Consider the following 21163-nt stretch of genomic DNA (forward strand, 5'->3'; position numbering starts at 1 on the left):
GCAGGAGCGGTCTGTCCCCACGTGCCCAAAGACGAGCCAGCGTGGAAGAAGACTGGCCTGGCTGAACAGAGCTTGAGTTTAGGAGAAAAAAGAGGATTTACAATCTTTGGAAAAGAGGGCGGGCCACTCAGGAGGACTATAAGGATGTTGTGAGGCAGTGCAGGGACAAAATTAGAAAGGCCAAAGCTCATCTGGAGCTCAATCTGGCTACTGCTGTCAAATCTGGCTACTACTTTGCTGTCAAAGACAACAAAAAATGTTTTTACAAAAACATCAATGCAAAACAGAGGACTGAGAAGAATCTCCAGCCTTTAGTGGATGCAGGGGGGAACTTAGTTTCGAAAGATGAGGAAAAGGCGGAGGTGCTTAATGCCTTCTTTGCCTCAGTCTTTAGTGGCAAAACCAGTTACTCTCTGGATACCCACTACCCTGACCAACTGCCCACTGGTGGAGGGGATGGGGAGCAGAATGTGGCCCTCACTATCCATGAGGAAATGGCTGCTGACCTGCTACAGCACTTGGATGTACGCAAATTGATGGGGCCAGATGGGATCCAGCTGATGATACTGAGAGAGCTGGCTGAGGAGCTGGCCAAGCCGCTTTCCACCATTTATCAACAGTCCTGGCTATTGGGGGAGGTCCCAGTCGACTGGCAGCTAGCAAACATGACGCCCATCTACAAGAAGGGCCGGAGGGCAGACCTGGGAAACTACAGGCCTGTCAGTTTGAACCTCAGTGCCAGGGAAGCTCATAGAGCAGATTATCTTTAGTGTCATCACGTGGCACTTGCAGGGGAAGCAGGCGATCAGACCCAGTCAGCATGGGTTTATGAAAGGCAGGTCGTGCTTGACGAACCTGATCTCCTTCTATGACAAAGTGACACGCTTGGTGGACAAGGGAAAGGCTGTGGATGTGGTCTACCTTGACTTCAGCAAGGCTTTTGACACCGTTTCCCACAGCATTGTCCTCAAGAAACTGGCTGCTCGTGGCTTGGACTGGCGTATGCTTCATTGGGTTAAAAACTGGCTGGATAGCCAGGCGTGAATGGAGTCAAATCCAGTTGGAGGCCAGTCACGAGTGGCGTCCCCCAGGGCTCAGTGCTGGGGCCGGTCCTCTTTAATATCTTTATTGATGATCTGGATGAGGGGATCAAGTGCACCCTCAGTAAGTTTGCAGATGACACCAAGTTGGGTGCATGTGTCGATCTGCTCGAGGGTAGGAAGGCTCTGCAGGAGGATCTGGATAGGCTGGACTGATGGGCTGAGGTCATCTGTATGAAGTTCAACAAGTGCTGGGTCCTGCACCTGGGGAGTAATAACCCCGAGCAGAGCTAAAAGGCTGGGAGATGAGTGGAGCTGGAAAGCTGCCAGGCAGAGAAGGACCTGGGAGTGATGGTTGATAGTCGGCTGAATATGAGCCAGCAGTGTGCTCAGGTGGCCAAGAAGGCCAACAGCATCCTGGCTTGCATAAGAAGCAGTGTGGCCAGCAGGTCTAGGGAAGTGATTGTCCCCCTGTACTCAGCTCTGGTGAGACCGCACCTTGAGTTCTGTGTTCAGTTTTGGGTCCCTCGCTACAAGGACATGGAGGTGCTCAAAAGAGTGCAGAGAAGGGCGACGAAGCTGGTGAGGGGTCTGGAGAACAAGTCCTACAAGAAGCGGTGGAGGGAGCTGGGTTTGTTCAGCCTGGAGAAAAGGAGGCTCAGGGGCGACCTTATCGCTCTTTATAACTACATTTAAGGGGAGGCTGTAGCGAGGTGGGGGTTGGTCTATTCTCCCACATGCCTGGTGAAAGGATGAAAGGGAATGGGCTAAAGTTGTGCCAGGGGTGTTTTAGGTTGGATATTAGGAAGAACTTCTTTACTGAGAGGGTTGTGAGGCATTGGAATGGGCTGCCCAGGGAAGTGGTGGAGTCACCATCCCTGGAGGTCTTTAAAAGACGTTTAGATGTTGAACTTAGTGATATGGTTTAGTGGAGGACTTGGTAGTGTTAGGTCAGAGGTTGGACTCGATGATCTTGAGGTGTCTTCCAACCTAGAAAATTCTGTGATTCTGTGATGATTCTATGATTCCATTTCCTGAAGCGTATAAAAAGAAACTGAAAATCATGTGTGAAGCAATCTGTCCATGAGGAAAACTTTTTCACAATGTCATTAGGCTAATATATATATATATATTTATATTTATATATTTATATATATATATTTGCCCTGAAACTTGAATCTTTATGTCATTTCCCAAACTCATTTTATTTATATATTTATTGGCTGGATATTGCTGCTTTGCAGATAAATATCCAGTCATTTCTAGATAAATATCCAATAATTTACTGAATTCTGCTCACTGAGGTACCACAGTAAGAAAACAGCAACGATAAATGCTCATTGTGTGGAACTTTTTTTCATACTATACCAGGACACTTCTGGGTATCCATTTATAATTACTATATTAAGATGCTGCCAGTGCTCAGGACCCCATTACTCTAGGCACTGTACAAAAATGCTGATCCCCTCTTCTGTGAAGAAGAGTTGTGGGGGTACTGCAGCACCATTTGGTCCTGCTGTCTGAATATGGGAGCTGCATGAGTGGGAGAACAGTGGCAGAGATGTGGAAACCCACCCATGTTTACTCTAAAGGTAAATATGTGTCTGTGACTAGGAATGCTCTGTGCCAAGTGCCAAAGCTGCTACGGTCTAAGCAGAGTTGGAGAAAGGAGATGGATTCAGATAAAGGGGAATAGAGCAGCACAGTGCCCGTCAGCATAATAATCAGCAGTCTGAGCACAGTATCAGCCTCATCCATATTCTTGCGTTCTATTAATTATTAACAGACTTTTGTGGTGAATCTCTAATTCACTGCTGTACCATCTGCATGTTCCTTTCTGAAATAAAAAGCTTCTGCTTTTATCTGGCTGTTTTGGCCTTTGTCTGGCAGACCTGAGGTCAGCCACTGCCCAGCAGCAGCAGCCGTGGGCCTCGGCCCATCTGGCACCCCCAGTTTCTCCAGCTGCGTTCTTCCACCCATATCTCCTGCATTTCCTTGGCCCTTCTCTCTTTCAGAAGAGAGACAAAACTCTGCAGAACTATTACTGCTGTGTGCACAGGTTATTGGGTATCTTTTTGGAGAGTCTTCTTCCTTTCCCAGGGTCACTTCCCAATGTCCTAGACCTCAGGCTTTGTCCTTGTTGTCCAGCGGTTGCACCACAATGTAATTCCACCAGCAGGGTTCCGTCCAGCAGCCTGTGGCCACTGGGAATCCATTATTTTGTGACGCTTCAGTATAAAACGCGTCCTGCTTGTGGGGAACAACGCGTGCCATTAGGCACGCAGAACTCATCACCCCACCGGCAGGGTGTCGGGCAGGGCAGGGCGAGCACGAAACCCTCGCCCGCGGGACGGGGCCCCGTGCCCGGCCCGACCTCAGCCCCCTCGCCCCCTCGGGGTGCCCGGCGCGGGGGAGCCGCAGGGGGCGGGCGGCCAGGCCGGGTTTCGCGGGGGAACGGAAAGCCGCGGCCCGGGTTTCCCGGCGTCCCGGCGGCCGGGCGCCATCCGGGGGGAAGCGTTTAGGCGACGGCCGCCGCGGGCGGGCCGAGGAAGGTGGAGGTGTGGTGGCTGCTGCTTCAGGTCGCTCCCTCCCCTGCACCCTCCCCTTGCCCGGCATGCGGGCTCGGCGCGCCGGGACAGGGCAGAGCCGCCGGGCGATGCTGCTGCCGGTACCGCGGCCCCGGTAGGCGGTGGGCAGCTCGGGGCTGGGCCCTATAGCAGGGACACCGCTTTCTGCCGTGGGACAGCTGCCGGCCGCTGTGGGGCCGTTCGCTGTCTGCTTTCTGTAGGAGCCGCTTCGTTGGTTGCTTTTAACTGTATTTAAGAGAGTTGTGAGAGCGGGGGGGAGAGGAGTGGGTAGCTTTTCTGGCGTTTGGGGGTGGAAAGGTCCTAAGCCCCTTCCGCAGAACTTAGTTTTGCTGTCAAACTAGCCCTGCTTTTCCCTCACCTGTGTTTTTGGGTTTGTTTCAGAGAATGCTTTAAAAAAATACATGGAAAATGGGGATAAGGTAAGATGTGCTAGCCTTGAGGAGCTGTGACACGTGATGCTGATTTCTGTATAAAGGTGATGATTACACTGCTGGTAAACTGTGTTTTACCCCCAATGCTGCAACCTAACTTTTCCATAGGGAAGGCTGGTGAGGAAATGCAGTGAGCAGCGCACTTGTCTCAGTGCTCAGACGCTTGTTTCTGTTGCATGCTATGTGTCTGGTAGGTCAGCAGCTAGATTTTTCACCTGTTTTGCAGTTAATGTTACAAAAGGCACTTATCTTTCTTAATGCATTTATTATTGTTATTATTAAATTTTGTAATTGTCAGGAAGGCTACAGCCACTAGCTTTTCTAGAGGGTCTGGAGAATACACTAACAATACAGAACAATCCTTTAGTTGCAAATTTGGAATTTGGACTGAATTTTCAACTTGTAGGTGGTTTGTTTTGAATTACATTATTGAGCCATAGGAAAAGAAGGCAGGATATGAATTTTTCATTTATTCCCGTGCATCAAAGCAGGGTCTACTGTGTGAGTGAGGGAACTGAGAGATCTTTATACAGCCCTTTTTGAAGACCTCCACTGTTGGAGGTAGGACAGTTCCCCCACAACTTGCTTGACAGCTTATTAAGAAAAATTGTGTAAATATAAGGATAGTGTACTTAAATCCTCTCTCCAATAACTTGAATTTCTAGCCACATCTATAAATGACTTTGGGAATGGCTTTATTTTTGTTTTCAGCTGACTTCTATGTTTGTTTGGTGTTTGTTTTGCTTTTAATCAGGTGTCGTCTTTAACTTAAACACTTCCAGTTCTTTTAAAGTTTTATATTACGCATTTAAGCTCTGATCATTCTCTATCGTGTTCTCTGGACTCATTCCAATTAGTTTATGTGCTTGACTCAGTTTGAAGGGCAGTACTCAAAACAGGATAGCGTACTTCAGCTGAATTCTAAGCAGTAGCATGGGAGACTTATGTGCCATTCAAGCTTTATTTATGTTTATACAGCCTGGTGTAATAGCACGTTATTGGTATACCCAGCTTCTGTTCCAACATAGTCTCCAGGTCTCTTCTGTTCAACTGTTACCTACTAAGTTGTTCCCCTTCCAGTTGATTATTCTTTGTAAATAGAAAATCTTGTGTTTCCTTTCCTTAAAGTGCACTTCCTGGTTTTTGTTTTCTTTTTCCCTGAACCTTCTCTGATTAGTAAAGGCAAGATTAGAATTCAGAATTTTTTTCCATTGTGTTTTCAGCTTGTTGCTGTCATCTGGAAGGTTGATAAACATAATACATATTTAAGTAATACTTGACATAAGAAGGTCTTCTGTGAACCTTCAGTGGCCTACATCTTCATCCTATTTTTCTGCATGACCTTGCAGCCGAGATGAAAAGTAGTGTCAATTTAGTATTAAATTGGGCCCAGTCCATAAATTTAATCTCTAAATAGGATGAGTCTATGTACTTCCAGGGCTGGCAGAAGAGAGTATTCCAAGCTTGTCTTTTGTTCTTTGATCTTTAGCAGCTGTGTGTTTATTCCTTAGATGTGCAAGGCACAGATCACCCTGAAATAGATACAGAGAAATGTCCTTATTAAAGAAGATTTGGAAATATATTTGGGCCACACAGTAACGCCCATCTTAACACCTTTCTCCTCCTTTTGCACTGCCTAAGTTTCCCTCACTTTAGCCTTCAGTCTTTCATTGGCAGAAGACCACAGTAAAAAGCTCTGCTCTGCTTTTGACATCCTGTACTACAGAACACTTCTCCTCATTCATCAGATAGAATCTTTAATACATCTATAAGCTAAATACAAAATCCCTTGTGTAATATGCCACAGCTGTCTCTCACTTTGGACTTTTTTCTTTGCATGTCACTGTACCGCTTGAGTACTTTCCTGATGTGTAAATTAGATCTGTATGACAGCACGTTAGCTAAAATTCATCAGTCTTTACAGTTCTTTCTCAGGAGGCTTTCTTTCCCTGCTAATGGAGGCTGCCTTGAACCACAGCTGTACAGGAACTTCCAGCACAGCAGAGAAATACACTGCTTTTCTCAGCCTACCTGCCTGTAGCTTCACTATAGCAAATGCTTTCTAGTTTGTGCTGCTACATACTCACTGCAACCTCCCTACCTTCAAGTGATGTGACAACTGGGAGGAAAAAGGATTCTCCTAAGAGTGTTGTGTAGTGTCGTTCATTCAAAAGACTGGAACTGAGTAGCTGTTAAAATTCTGTACGAAGAGAATAGGAAAGGAAAAGTTGACTTTCTCATCTGCTCCACAGTATTGTCAAGTTCTATCAAAGGAGTGAGATTACATAATTCCTCAGTGCAATGACAACTGCATCAAAGGCATACATCCAAGCATTATTAATAAGGCCCACAATTATATAGGGTCATATCTATGAGGGATGGAAGGATCCTATCAGATGACCAGGTTTCTTTCTATTAAGTGTAAGAAAAAACTTGATTTACCAGATATTTTCAGTCTTCTGTGCACATCTTGAATCTCATCATAACTTGCTTTCCACTGCAGTAGGCTTTTATTCTTTGGAATTACATTAAATGGACTTTTCAGGTATTTCTGAATTTTTAAAAACTAGGGTACTGCCTCTTTGGGAAGAAGCAGTGCTTTTAGAGACACTGGAAAAAATGTTTTGTTTTTTTTTATTCTGCTGGTATATAGAAAGAATGCATGATTTGTGACTTGTATCAAAATACCATTTTTGAGTTTGTAGTAGCAAAATTATAGTCAGAAAAAATGTATTCTGCAACAGAGTTGTCAGGTGTTCTAGCTATTATGCTACTGCTTTAAAGTTTGCTCCCTACATCACTTTCCCTTTCTATATTAAGGAACATAGGTAATAACGGTAAGGTATTTTCATGCTGTTATTCATACTATTCTTGTGGACTGAAATATGTCATCTGCCTTAGATGCTGCAATTTAGGATGGATGTGACCAATTGAAACTAGTCCAGAGATGATTAAAAAGACCAATCCTGTCTTTAAAAAAAAGTAAGCATAAAAACAACACTTAAAAAACAAAAACAAAAACACAAGGTTGTTCTATTTAAAAAAAAAAAAAAAAAAAAAAGGACAGAAAGAAGACTGTGAATACACAGTTGTCACAAAGAACAACCTTTAGTTGTTTTCTACATTCAGTGGAGTGAAGGACAAGAGAAGTAACTTCATAGTAAAGAAGGGTTCAGCTGAGCACAAGTAGAAGCTTGGTGAGAAGGGCAAGCATTGGAGAGGGAGCCCTGCTGAGGCTAAAGAACCCCCTTAGTGGAAGTGCTTAAGACCCTGTTGGAGGTTGTCTCTCACACAGGTTCCTGTGAATATTTTAATAAAGATGCAAGTAATTGAGTGTATAAGAAGTTTTTTGTTTGCAAATCATTGTTCTTTAGCTGAGACACAGGTTGCCCAAGTGTTGAAAATGAGGAAAATCAAAATTGGCTGTTTCGTGATTTATATATATATATATATATATATATATATATATAAATTAACATTCACTGATGATTTAAGATAATGTGTATATTTATGATGACAAAAGAGCATATGCATGGATAAGTATCACAACTCAGGCACTCTGGTTTGGTTGTGATACAGTGAATGTAGCCTGCGTTCCATCCTTGTTCTGGTGATAGCTTATGGTTCCACTCTGCTACACTTGGTGGCTGGCTCTGATGCTTGCCATCCTGAGATAAAGCAAAAATGATTAGTTTGTTCTGCATTCAGTTGACAAAATAAAACACACAAATGTGAATAGTAACTGTTTTGTTTTGTTTCAATATGTTCTTAATATTCATTTCCCACAAACACGGCACTCATTTAATTTTTATTTTGAAGTGCAAGAATCCCTAGCTCCTAGCACTTTCTGTTATAAAATTGTATGTGGGATTTCGAAGTACTGTTGTAGGGGAGAAATTTATTACAATATATATATATTTTTTTAAAGAATATCCTTTATTTGCAAATAGCCTAAACGTCATAAGGTAGTTAAACTGTATATGACCTAGAAATAAGTGGCAGGAGTGCGTAATACCTGCATTACAGCACAGATGACTACTTTTCAGATGAAATGAGTTTAAGTTTTTCCATATCATGTAACAGAACAAGTAAATACTTTGCTATGAGGAAAGCATTTTAAGCTAAATTAAGTGAGCAGTATTCTAATTCAGATGCTTTTGGTCTCTTATGTAGAAAATAAGGGACAAACTTGAGCAATTATGGCTAAAGTAATACTCTTTTTCTTATTTTAGGGACCTGTGGGATTTAAGAATATCTCTCCTCTAAGAAAATTTGCTGCTTCTACAGCCTTCCATCTTAGTGGGCAATTGATGATTTCACTTGAAATACTTATCTGAAGAAATTAACAGTAGGCAAGGTGTAATTGCTTTTTAAAAATGTTAAAAGTACAGCAGTGTGTAACGGCTAACAGGATACCCAAGAAAAAGCCATATATTTGTGACACTTGCTATAAACAGTTTGAAACTCCATCAAAATTAGCTAGGCATTATCTGATACATACTGGTCAAAAGCCATTTGAATGTCACGTGTGCCATAAAACATTTAGGCAGTTAGTCCATCTGGACAGGCATCAGTTAACCCATAATTTGCCTTTTAAGTGTATTGTTTGTCATAGGAACTTCAAAAACTTAATTACTTTCTTGAAGCATCAGCAGCTTCACAATGCAAATTATCAGAATGATATCAAGCAAGCAGAAAAATCTGTGGATTCCGAGCAAGACAGGGTCGTTTGTGGCATATTTCGATGTTCTGTGTGCTGGAAGTCTTTTACAACTGAAGAGAGGTGGATGCTGCATCAGTGCCTCAAGGCAGATCATCTACATGGTACCAGAAGGAGAAAGAAAACTCATGCTTGTGAATCGTGTAACAAGACATTTCCTTCAAGATCTAAGCTAGAAAGACACTTCCTTATTCACACTGGCCAGAAACCTTTTAAGTGTTCTTCATGTGGTAAATCTTTCAGACAGTCAACCCATTTGAAAATCCATCAGCTCACACACACGGAAGAAAGGCCTTTTCAGTGCTGCTTTTGTCAGAAGGGGTTTAAAATACAGAGCAAGCTCATGAAGCACAAACAGCTCCATGTCAGAAGTAAGACTGTCCCCAATATCATATACAAAGGAAAGACTCACAAATATCTCAGACCGCAGAAACTGTTGGAAGGAAAGGTGGATAGTTTTGAGAATGACCCTTACAAGTCCCAGGAGAATGACCCACGTGATGTTCGTTCAATTTATATTGTACCCTTTCAGTGCCCAATGTGCAAACAGTGTTTTGAAACAGAGCAGGTTCTAAACTTGCACAAATGTTACCTGAGAGACGGCAAAAGTTCAAATAACTGCACAACAGCTTTCAGCCACGCAGTCAGCATGAAAAATAGGATCCTGATGAAGCTGAAGCATACTGGAGGAAAGGCATCAGATTTTTCTGTGACTGGCAGAAAAAAAATGAAATCAGGTTACTTTAAAAGTCCTGACCTGGTTGCAGTTAGAAATCAGCGTTCTGATAAGAATGCTTCCACTAAATTTTTCAAGGACTGCTGTAGCAAGCTTGACATGCACAAAGCAGTTAGTAATCGGGCAAAAAGAATATTTGCCATGCCATTATCTTGGCAAGAGCATCTACAACCTCTTGAAGTAGGAATTAATTTAAAAGGTATGCTTACTGATGAACGCATGTTAAACATCGATGATTCAGTGCATAATAAGGATGATGCTTTTTATGGTTCATCAGATGATGGCTTCTTTGATAATCCAGAAGTACTTCACTGTGCTTTTTCAGCTCCTACTAAAAATATACATAACAGACACAAAGTGTGTAAATGTGACAGATGTGAAAAAATCTTTCCATCTTCATCCAAACTTCAAAGACATTATCTTATACATACGGGACAGAAGCCCTTTGGCTGTAATGTTTGTGGGAAGACATTTAGACAGTCAGCTCACTTAAAAAGACATCAGCTCACCCATACTGAAAAGAACCCCTATAAAAGCTCTGTTTGCCAGGTAGAATTTGAAAATCTGAACAAACTTTTCAATCATCAGGGAGATCACATTGAATTTAAGTCTTCTCAGCCTGTGGGTTATTCGGGTTATTCTCAAACACCTTCACAGGCAGCTGGCTTTCAAGATTTTGAACTGATTCAGTCAAAACAAGCAGCTGAAATCAAAGTTGAAATTGAGTCAGGGGACTTTGTTCTTGACACCAGCAGGAGAAACACACAGCCGTATTTGTGTAGTAAATTGTTGGAAACAGAGCAAAGCTGTTACAGTTATTGGCATGATTTTTCTGATGGGATTGAAAAAAGTGATGTTAAGAAAGTGTATCAGTGCAGTATCTGCTTTAAAACTTTCAAATCACCTTCTAAGCTTGAAAGACATTACCTAATGCATGCTGGACAGAAGCCATTTGAATGTTCAGTTTGTGGTAAAAATTTCAGACAGTCCCCACATTTGAAGAGACATCACCTTACTCACTTTAAAGAAAGATTAAAGCTGAGTTCCACTGAGCAACAACAAGGGAATGTATTGTTTTCATTGAAACTGGATACCGTCCCATGAAACCATAAATTAACATTTTTGGTTGCATAATTATTAAAAGGCTTATGTTACATTGAATAATTGACTGAAAAGGATTATCTTTTTTTATGTTATGAAGAAGACCTGATGAAGAGTTTTTGCTGTCTTCAGAACTGTGTACTTGATTATAATATGTGATGACAGTGAGATAATGGTAAAAAAAAAAACAAAGCAAAAAAGCAATAAAAAAGGTACTTTGCATTTCTTTTCTTTAAATGTATTTATAAATAAACATTCTTACAGTATTGATGGTGTTGCAGCAATCTGCAGAGCTCCCTACCTTTTCCTGTGTAGTATTTTATGACACTGCCCAACGATAACGATCCAAAAGTAATGATAAAAAGGTAATTTCCAGAATACAGGAAATGGTCCTTTTACTTTCTTCTGGCTTCCTGTACATTGCAAACAAATATGCAAGTGTTGCATATGCTTGCTGTATTTAGTTCATGCTTTAAAAGCAAGCAAACAAAAAAACCCTGTTACATTTAGGTGAAGAAGATGCAAAAAAAGAACAAAGTTGAGGAAGTGGGGAAGAATGTTTAATAAAAAAAACTTGAGTAGCATTATAGAACAGTTAATAAAGAGAAAAATGAACTGGATATTTGCAATATGCTTGGAAATCTGTGGGTGAGGAATTACATTTTTACCTTATTTATGGTAAAATATGAGTAGACTGCTAAAGTAGCAGGGCTGATAATCATTTAATCCCTTTTATCACTTCGTTTCTACTTCTTGCAACGTCTTGCTTTTCCAAGTTTTCTCTCTTTTTTTTCTTTTTTTTTTTTTTCCAATTCATGCTATACTGAATTTTCTACACGAAAAGAGGGCAAGAAATTATAATGAATATTACATATACAGTTGCTATCTGTTCCTTCTGACATGCGTATTGCACCAGTAAAAGAGTGTTCTCTTAAGTCGTGACAATAGCTCAGACAAGCAGTTTTGTTGGGAAGTCATGTTCTTGTTACATTAAATATTAGAGACTGAAAATGACTTAGCTCAAATCAAGTATTTCTGGTTTTGTGTTAATAGAGTCTGTAGTTTTACTTCTGGTAAGTAGAGAGCTTTGCCCATTGTGCCTGTGGGGCTGGCAAAAAGTGTAAGTGCAGTGGAGCTTTATTCACCAAGAACAAGAATGAAGTTTGTTTTTTCTCTAAAGAAACTACTTTTTACTATATTTTCATTTGTTACACAATTTCTGAATAGTTGAAACATGAAGTTTTTTATTCTATATCTAAACTAATATAACTGTAAAATACATTCTTTTCACTATTTAAATAGATATGTATTTATTTAAATAAACTTTTTTTTAATTATTATTATTTCTTGAAGCAATTTATGTAGGTCTTGCTGTGGCATAAGCTTTATAGTAGTTGGTATAAATGAAGGATGAAGGCAGTTCTTATTTTAGTTTTGTGTATTATTTTTTCCTATTTTGAGAGAGAATACAACTAAGGAAGATTCAGTTACTATGATTTTTGTATGACAGGCTAATTCAGTATCTTAAGAATGACAATAGTTATATATTGAGATTTTTTTTCTCCCCATGTGAATTGTTTCATATTGAAAGAGAATACTGTATAAGATGTTTTGAAAGTGTATTGTAGAGCTCTTATAATAAACTATTTTATTTATATTGCACTTCTGTTGTATACTTTATGTGCAAACTAGAGTATTGAAATTATAATGTTTAGTATGCAGAGAAGTCTAAAACTTGGAATCAAAATAGCACTTTGTGTGTTTGAACAAATAGGCTTTGTTTCTTTACTTCTATGGCAAAAAAGTAAGTATAAATATGTTTAAAGAGAGTAAGATCCGTTTTTAAGAAGTCAGTCATTTTATAAAATTTGTTTGAGTGTAATGTTTTGAGAACAGTAAGCTTGGTATGTTCTGAAAAATATTGATTTGAGTAAAATGGAGGAAGATAATACAGAAAGGTAGCTTTGAAGGATAGCCAGGTGGAAAGTATTACATTAATTTCTAAATTAATCAGACAGTAATCTTTGGTTTCCATGGGATTCCAGAAGGGCGGTAATGACCTTTTTGTGTATCTAGCTCTCTATTCTTTTTATCCAAAGTTTTATGCCAGTATAAATTCATAATTTTAGCAGAATTACAGCATAAACCAGCTAGAAAGAGGTAAAGAGGTTTCTAAGAGTTGGGAAAAAAATCTAACATTGAAATCCTGTCTCTTGAAGTCAACAGTAAAGTTCTCAAAGTACCTTTGTGAATCTGAGCTACAGGGATTTTCCCAGTGTTAAGAATCCTATTTCACATTGGTCATTAGTAGGTTAGTCATTTTCCATCATGATCCCAGGCAAGTTTAAGCCTTCAATCTCTGAAGCGTATTGTAAACAGGAGAAGGGTGGGTCTTTCTGTGTTAATATTGAACTTCCTTCATGAGAACTTATCAAACTGCATTCAGCTTTGAGGAAGTGCTATGTGATATAAAAAAGGGTCAATATTTATATATTTATTATATACTTATATATAAACTGAGACAGGTTAAAGGGACCTTTTTTTTTGTAAGGCAAATGGAGTATGCAGTACTAAATTCCCTGGAACTGCAGTACTATCTGATCACTTAGTCCATTTTCTACCTAGGAAATAGAGCTATGGTTAGCTTTAAAACATTTGCAACTCTACATGATTGCTGTACTATCCTTGCAGTGTTTGCAGAAAGTCACAACTTGCAAAATATGTATAGGGGGAAAAAATCAACTGGGAAAAAAAAGCCATCGGAAAAGACAGAAAAAGCATTTTATTGTTTTTGTAGCTGCTGAGCGATTAGGTTGTCACTTGTCTGTGATCTACTCTCGCTACTGTACCTACAGCCAACAAGAAAAGTTGATGAGGCAAATGGGAAACAGACACAGAAGAAACTTAATTGAAATTAATCAGACCTTTGGCTGCATTGTGATGTTGGAATTAATGCTCAGTTTTCCTGGCTTTCTTCTAGCACAAATGTAAAACGCAGAGTTGTCGTCTCATAACAGTACCTCACTTGAGTAATGCTTACGTAAGGACAGTTGGATGACTCTTGAATCAATAAAAACTATAGTTTTGGTCCTAATTGCCCCTTGTCATAATGTTCAAAATGTCTAGATGTTGTAAGTAACTAAAGGGGTCATGGTTCCTATTTCTAACACAAAGTTATGTGGAGTTTTTAAGTGTAAGTTTGAACTTAATAGCCTGATTTTGTCATCCAGTAGCTATGGGTAAGATGCATCTGAGAGACGATTATTGTAAGGAAAACTGAAATTCCAGATGTGACTCTTTTGTGTTCTCATATACCTTATTTTCTCCAGGCTAAGCATATTAATTAGGCTTCTTCACTAAATCTGTCAAGCAGCTTCTAAACAGCATCTTTTTTAGCATCTATTTTAAAAGTAAATCTTCAAAGTCTATGAAAATGGAGGATTAATCAGCCTTACACCAACAAAATCACACACTAGTAGAACTGATCATTTCCTTATTCAGAAACCACTGTTCGAACATGAACATTGTCTGCCATGAGATACCGCAGGTTTTTGAATGCTGTTTTAATTTTGTACTCTGCCATTTCAGTTCTTGTTTTCTTCCTGGATCTGCTAATGTATGACTTGATTCTGTTGCACACCTGACATAATTTGTGTATGTGGCTGAAATTTTTCCTTTTCGCTGGAATCTTTCCAGTATAGTATACTATACTATATATATATATATATAGTGTGTGTGTGTGTGTATATATATATATACACACACTGGATATATAGATCCTAATTCATATGGATCTGTGAAACCTGATATGTGACTTTCGGAAGGTCACAGAGCTGTTTGTCACATACCTGCTGCCACAGTATATGCAAAATGGTGCCTTGAGAACCTGTCCCAAAAAAATCTACGATTCTCTGAATGCCTGACTACAGAGGAAAGTAAATTGTGGGGCTGTACATGAGATGCATGAGTAATGAAGAAGAATATGGTGTGCTGGTGAGTGGGAATTTTAAACTAGAAAAGTATATGCAAAGGGGATGTGTGTCTTGGTAGGAAAATACGTGAAAGAGGTCTGAGGGCCCACGTATGGGGCTGGGGAACTGGTGAGTTTGGAGCCAGCCATTTGAAAGTGTGGTATGAGGAGCAGTACATGAGTATGCAAGAAACTGACCAGCTGTGATGTAGTAGACAGTGTCTCCTTATCCACTGGATGGTTTGGGTATTTAGGGTAGTTAAGCAAACCTTGGTAGTTTATAGTAAGTAGTAATAAAAGATAAAGCAAACTTTATTTTTGTACTGTGTGTCCTAATAATTAATATGGTGGAATACTACTTGCAGTGCCAAACTGATAGCATTGCTTCTGAAAACATATCAAGTGGCACAAAACATTTCTTTTTCATGATTATTATTTTTAAATATAAGGCATCTTAGATCTTTGATCAGAGTACTAGGAAAATAGGATCTGATTTGGTTACTGAGGATGTATGCAGTAGAGGAGCTCTCTAAATTGAAAATCCTCCCCTGTTAGAAATGTGGGGCCTGTGGTATAAGGACTGTTAAAAAAAGATAGAATTGATTACCTTTTGTGCTAGTCAGAATGCCATTTTGTGCTAGTCAGAATGCCATAGTGAAACACTTTATGGATTAAATTATAGAATTTAGAAATCAGGAGAAAGCAAATTAAAAGGCTTTATCTTACACACAGCTGTGGAGGAAAGTATGTCTTGAGCGTGTTTAAAAATAACTTGTAACTAAATTTCTACATGTTAGTGTAGAAGGTCTTGTTATAGACAAGTCTGCAGTATTAACAGCAGGAAATTACCAAATCACTAGAAAGGAAAAATCCTTCAGGACTTGAAAAACTGGGCCCTCTCCCTCATCTTCTGGAAAAGTTCTTCTGCAATGTTAAGGAAAACATTTGAAGATGACTTTCCACAGTCATCTTGTCACTGTGTTCTTCAGTTTTGGTTGCCAGCTCAAAACCCTGTATGTGACTTGTAGCTATACTATCTTAGAGTTTCAGGTGTAGTCAATAGAGCCTGTACTTGAATTTATAATGTAGTATAATGCATGTAAAATTAAGTAGTCATTGCTAAAGGTTGTTTGTTTTTTTTTTTGGCCATAAACTCTTATTCGGTTTCCCCTTAGTAGAACAGGGAAAATAACACCATGTGGAGAGCTTTGCAGAAATAGAACTAGTTATTATTTGTGCAGCACTCTGCTAATACATTGAGAGCCTGCACAAAGATTAAAGGAAATTAATAATGCTGCTTTCATAAAGTGCTTGAATAGTGTGCAGCAAGCAAGATAAGATACAGAGTTGCACACTTAAGAGGGAGAGGTTATTAATTAAAGTTCTTGTCTTGATGTACTGTCACTTAGAACAATATAATGCATATTCACATAACAGAGCAAATCCAACTTGTCTGGAAACACTTAGCTTAATACTTAAAGTGTGCTTGATTTTCCAGCCATTCTAGTTTTTGAGGTCTTATTTCTGGATATTTGAGCTTATGGACAGTCAGCTACATAACTAAATCTAAGTCATATTATTTTGAAAGGTTGATCTGAAATTTTGTCATTCTTCTGCGACACTCTAGTTAACCCAGCGGTTTTTCAGCTCATACACTCTAGGATTTCACAGTACTACAAATCTTCCTAAGAGAGTTTTCTACAATTTTCTTACCAGTGGAGAATTTCTGCTAGATGTAGTCTCTCTGTTATTAATTTCTGGTGTCTGTGACAGAAAGAGTAGAATGAGTAAATAATAAAAAAGAAAAGACATTTTTGAAAAGCTGGAAACAGTATGTTTAAAGAGGTTAAGCTGTGGTATGGATTTAAGAAGGCACTTTCCCCACAGAAATTTTTTCACATCTCATGTTGCACTCTCACAGGATTTCTAGCAAATATTTCTAGAGCTATAGGTACTAGCCACTGAATTCTTATGTTCATACCACTGTTTTGCTCCAGTTGCTATAAATCCAGCTAAAAGTCCCTGAAGAGAATTAGGATACCCCAGAGTCTGTGCTAAGTTGAGCTGTTAGTGAAATGTGAGCCCAGCAACAGAAAGCTAAGAATGACATAAACTCCCATATTTCCCCACCTCCCTCACTAGAGGCACTGCTTGCTATTCTGGGATATAAAAGCAGCTGGGTTGCTGAATTAGCCATATTTTTCTCTACTCATGAGCTCAGAATTTCCATTGAAGTTACTTTAAGTTTTGCACAAAAATCAAGGGCAGTACATTGGCCAGAACGTGTGCTAAATAAATATTTATACACAAATCAGAATGCTACTGACGGCTTCTTTACACTTTAAAATTCTAAATATTTTAAGAAGCATCTGTTACTAAACTGAGGCATCATTTTTGAAAGTACCCATATTTACTGAGTGGAAGTACACATACTTGGAAGTACACATATTTACTGAGTGAGTACCCGTATTTAATGAGATGAACGCTGTGACAAACTCTTGGACTAGAAGAATGCACATAAATAAAATTGTAAAAGCAGTATGACGTGATTGAATTAAAATCATAGTGAACAGACTGAACAGTTAGTTCGACTACTATTGAAGATAAACTATATCCAAAGAAATAACCCCTCTCATCATGCCTAAACTTTATATGTGCTGAAAGATTCCTGTGATCTTTTATGAGAAGCTTTCTGATTATTATTTTTTAACCTGAAAGCAAGTTAAATCAATACATTTATTTTATCATTTCAACAGGTAAGAGACAAAGGAGGTTTCTTTTCTTCCCTGAGTAACATACATATTATTCCATTTTCATTCCTCCATCCCTTTATAAAACTTATTTCATATAATTTTGGAAGTAATATTTCAAAATGTTGCAAATCCACAGTCACTTTCCTCCTTCAGTTAAAAGAAAAGCGTAAGTACAAGGCTGCATGCATGATGAGACGACGTTTGTCATGTTTGGAATTTTCTGTTTCAGAGTTCTTCAGAGATAATAAATAAATAAAATTGTTGTGTTTAAGTGTACAATTCAACAGGCTAGATTTAAAAGCTGATTTTAAAGAGCTGCAGTAGCTTTTTAACCATGATGACTTAAATCTGTATTGTATGGTTTCTTTTTACTCCTTAGCGTGTCTGAGTTCTTTATTTATTGCTTGTATTTATGCTTGTATTAGTTATGCTTGTATTTAAAGAAAAAAGGTGTTTCCACTCAGCAAAATTCTGTAGGAGGGATTCTCTGATAGACAAGCATATTGGTATGACCTGGAGTAAAAACAGGCTGTAATTTAAACATGGCACAAGATGTGTGCATGTTTTTGAGATTCTTTTTCCACTGAAAGGGAATTAAGAATTATATTTACACCTTACATAATACATATGCAATTCAAAGCACTCTGCAAACTCAAAATGTCCTTGTATTTCTAATTAATAGTTAAATAATGCACATAACAAGTTAGCATCACAGCCAAGATACAAGCGCACAAATTTCTTACAAAAGTGACATCGAGCTACTGAATTGTTTTAGAGTATAAAAACATCAGCAGTTTGCTTTAAATTATGTCTCATTGAAGACCCAAACATAACAACAAATCTAAAAAAATCTATTAATATTAGAAACACAGATGAATTGCTTGGAGTTTCAGCACTATAATCATTCCTGTGACTCTAGGTAGAACCCAAAATAATTTAAAAGGCAAGATGGAACACAGACTCAGCCTCTGCTGATTATCCCTAGTTACTTCCTAATGCACAGATACTGTATTTGGAAGAATACTGCTGAGATAAAAGCAATGGCCAGCTTATTCATGACCTTGGCAAAGAAAAGGAGAGAAGCATGTTTTTGCTGGCTCCATTAATATAGAAGGGCAAGCATCCAAAACAAGAAGAGCTAGTTAAGCAAGAAAGTGGCATTGAATATAAATTGACCAGGACTATATGCAGCCTAAAAAAGTGTAACAGTCTTGAAAACAGCATCTACTCAAATGTGTGACTTTTTAAATAATATATGTCTTCATGAATGAATTAACAGATTTTTGAAAAGAAAGAATATTTGATTTTTTGACGCATTAAGTCAATGAGTACAGAAAGCTGTGGAACTTCACAGAAGGCTTTGGAGAAGATGGGGTGCAGGGTTTTATTTTTCCCTTGACTACAAAGCAGTTTGGGGTGGAAAGTGACAGATGTGACTCTTCTCTGGGGAAAACTGAGCGTAGTGTTCAAGAAATTAGTTTTAATAGACAGTTGTGAGCTGGGGTGAGGGTCGCAGATGGGGACACACACACAATCATGGGTACCATTATGTCTGGTCTCACCACAACTCCCTTTTAAAGGTTCAGCTACTCTTGAGACTTGAAAACAACATACTTTGCCAAAATATTACTAAGTAATTTCAATGTCCATCTACTGTACTATCATAGGGCTAATGTAACTAAACAATACCGCTTACAGAGAAATATTTAATACATTACTTATAGGAGTGAGATCTTTATTGCTTTATTTGGCATTGCTACTGAGGGCTGTAATCATATGACCTAGCATTAGGCATCTAATACTAGTTTCCAATACCAGAAGCTCATTCAAAGCACTTAAATGAGTCCTGATTTGCCCTCTGGAAGGACCTCTGTTTGACCTTTACGAAATTGACCTTTATGAAATTTAAGACAGCTAATCACACTGGGACATCCAAAGGCTGAAAGCACAGGAAACATGGATTCCTCCTTGAGCTTTCACAGTTTTGATACCATGTGGAAATTTGAGGGGTTTGATGCAACTGATGATCTATCGCAAACAGAGGTCAGCGGGTTTGAGTTAGCTTTGCAAAGCTGTTTTAGATAATTTATCAGCTCAATTCCAAAATTTATTTGCCTGCCTACTTTTTGGTATGGAAATAGCTCCTAAAATGTTGCCTTGTGGGTGGCACTTAGACATGCTACCAGAAAAGAAATTTGAGGACTAATTACTGTCATCTCTGATCCCAGGAAAACATCGTAGCCTCTACTAAGTGTCCCATGCTGTCTCTTAAACACAAGTCAGACTTACAGCTCTCATCTGAAAACCAACTTTTTTGAAAGCCAAGGGGTTTTCAAGCTGTTACATTTCCACTTGTTCTGATACATACAAACATAAGCTACAGTGATTTCTGAAGTAGTCAGATATAATACAAGCTAATGGTGGAAGTTGGTGCTGCCTACAGTGTTCTTTCCAACACATTAGCTAGGGTGCTGCAACATGCTAACATGGCTCATCCAGCCAGCTCAGAGCTTGGGTAAATTTTACTCATAGTTTCTATATGTGTCCATGGATGCTAGATGGTGTACTAAGTGATGGAGAAAGGGCAAGTATAACTACCCTTTTGGTGTCAAGTGCAGATTTTGAAAAGCCTAAGTCAATCATGAAGCTGCAAACTCCAGACTAATTTAAAATAAGCATCTTAACTTGCTTACTTTTATCACAATTTAAGCGTCAGACAGGGTGCATCGGTGTAAGTCTATTTTAATAAATTGCTTTGCATTTGCATATTTTCATCCAATGCATGTTTCTCTAAAAGCTTCAATTATTAGACAAATAGTGTTCAGTCCTTGTTATTTAAAGAATTTGTTACCAGTACTTTTGTAACTTTTTTATTTAACTTGTTTCCATACAGAAAACTTACACCTTCTGGAAGCTTTAAAGCAAAGGCATGCAGTGGGCGTATTTATTTGAATACAGCCATGTCTGATCCTATTCAAGGCACTGTCATTACTTTTTCCATTCCCATTGCACATTCTAATTCAACTTCAAAAAGAATATTTAGTTTAACCTCTGCTTGAAGAAATGAAGTGGAGATCACCTTGATATCAAAACAAAGGAGGTCATATTCAAACAGACTTCAATGATATCTGCCTGGAAGTTTAAAGTATTCAAGTGGCAGGTGCTGGATAATGAGCAAAGAAACAAAGCACTGAAACCTCTCTAGAGATTCTGTTAAATTCCCCCCCTAATTAATCCATGTACCAAATAGAGTAGGCTAATTGCTAACAGGTCTAACTGATTACCAAATTGCCGACTTGTTTAAGCACGTAGTTTTTCCCTCTTACTTTTGCCTTCCCTCTCCTCCCCGAGTTTATAGGTGCACACACCGAACAGAACATGCAGCAGTGCTGGGATGGTGGTGCTGTCCGACATTAATAAGAACAGGTCCTTTCCACAGTACCTCCTGGACACTGTTTGGACCACAACTTTTGCTCTAAACAATAAAACAGGATCGCTCAGGCTTTCCATGCCTGGTTCCTTGGGTTATAGGGGCTGCTGGGCTCCACCTCGGCCTGCCCAGGCGGGTGCAACTCCCCTCAGGCTTTTCGGGTCTCCCTGTCCTTTCCTCGCCGGGGGGCGCTGCCCCGCCGCCACCGGCCGGGTGCGGGCTGCAGGGCCGGGAGGGCGCGGCAGGTGGCGACACCGCATCCCCTCCGTCCCCCCCGCCCGGCCGTCGCGCCCCGGAACCGCTCCGTACCGCTGCTGCCTTCCGCTCCCCTCGGCTCCGGGAGGCACGGGGCTGGGGCCGGGAACAGGAACGGGACCGGGTCGGGGCAGGGGAG

General features: G+C 39.5%; 1 protein-coding gene across 2 annotated transcripts; it reads left to right on the forward strand.

Annotated features, from left to right (window-relative positions):
- Positions 1-3561: 3561 nt before the first annotated feature.
- On the forward strand, positions 3562-10791 carry ZNF770 (zinc finger protein 770). 2 transcript variants are annotated; one of them, XM_032189168.1, is made up of 2 exons: positions 3562-3619; positions 8292-10791. In XM_032189168.1, exon 2 carries the CDS (start codon positions 8436-8438, stop codon positions 10617-10619), a length of 2184 nt encoding a protein of 727 aa, XP_032045059.1. In that variant the 5' UTR covers positions 3562-3619; positions 8292-8435; the 3' UTR covers positions 10620-10791. The 2 variants fall into 2 exon arrangements, with proteins under 2 accessions (XP_032045059.1, XP_032045060.1); XM_032189169.1 differs by lacking the exon at positions 3562-3619 and adding an exon at positions 5198-7041.
- Positions 10792-21163: the final 10372 nt, after the last annotated feature.

This window comes from Aythya fuligula, chromosome 5 (genome assembly GCF_009819795.1).
Source record: "Aythya fuligula isolate bAytFul2 chromosome 5, bAytFul2.pri, whole genome shotgun sequence".
In the NCBI taxonomy this organism is placed as follows: domain Eukaryota; kingdom Metazoa; phylum Chordata; class Aves; order Anseriformes; family Anatidae; genus Aythya; species Aythya fuligula.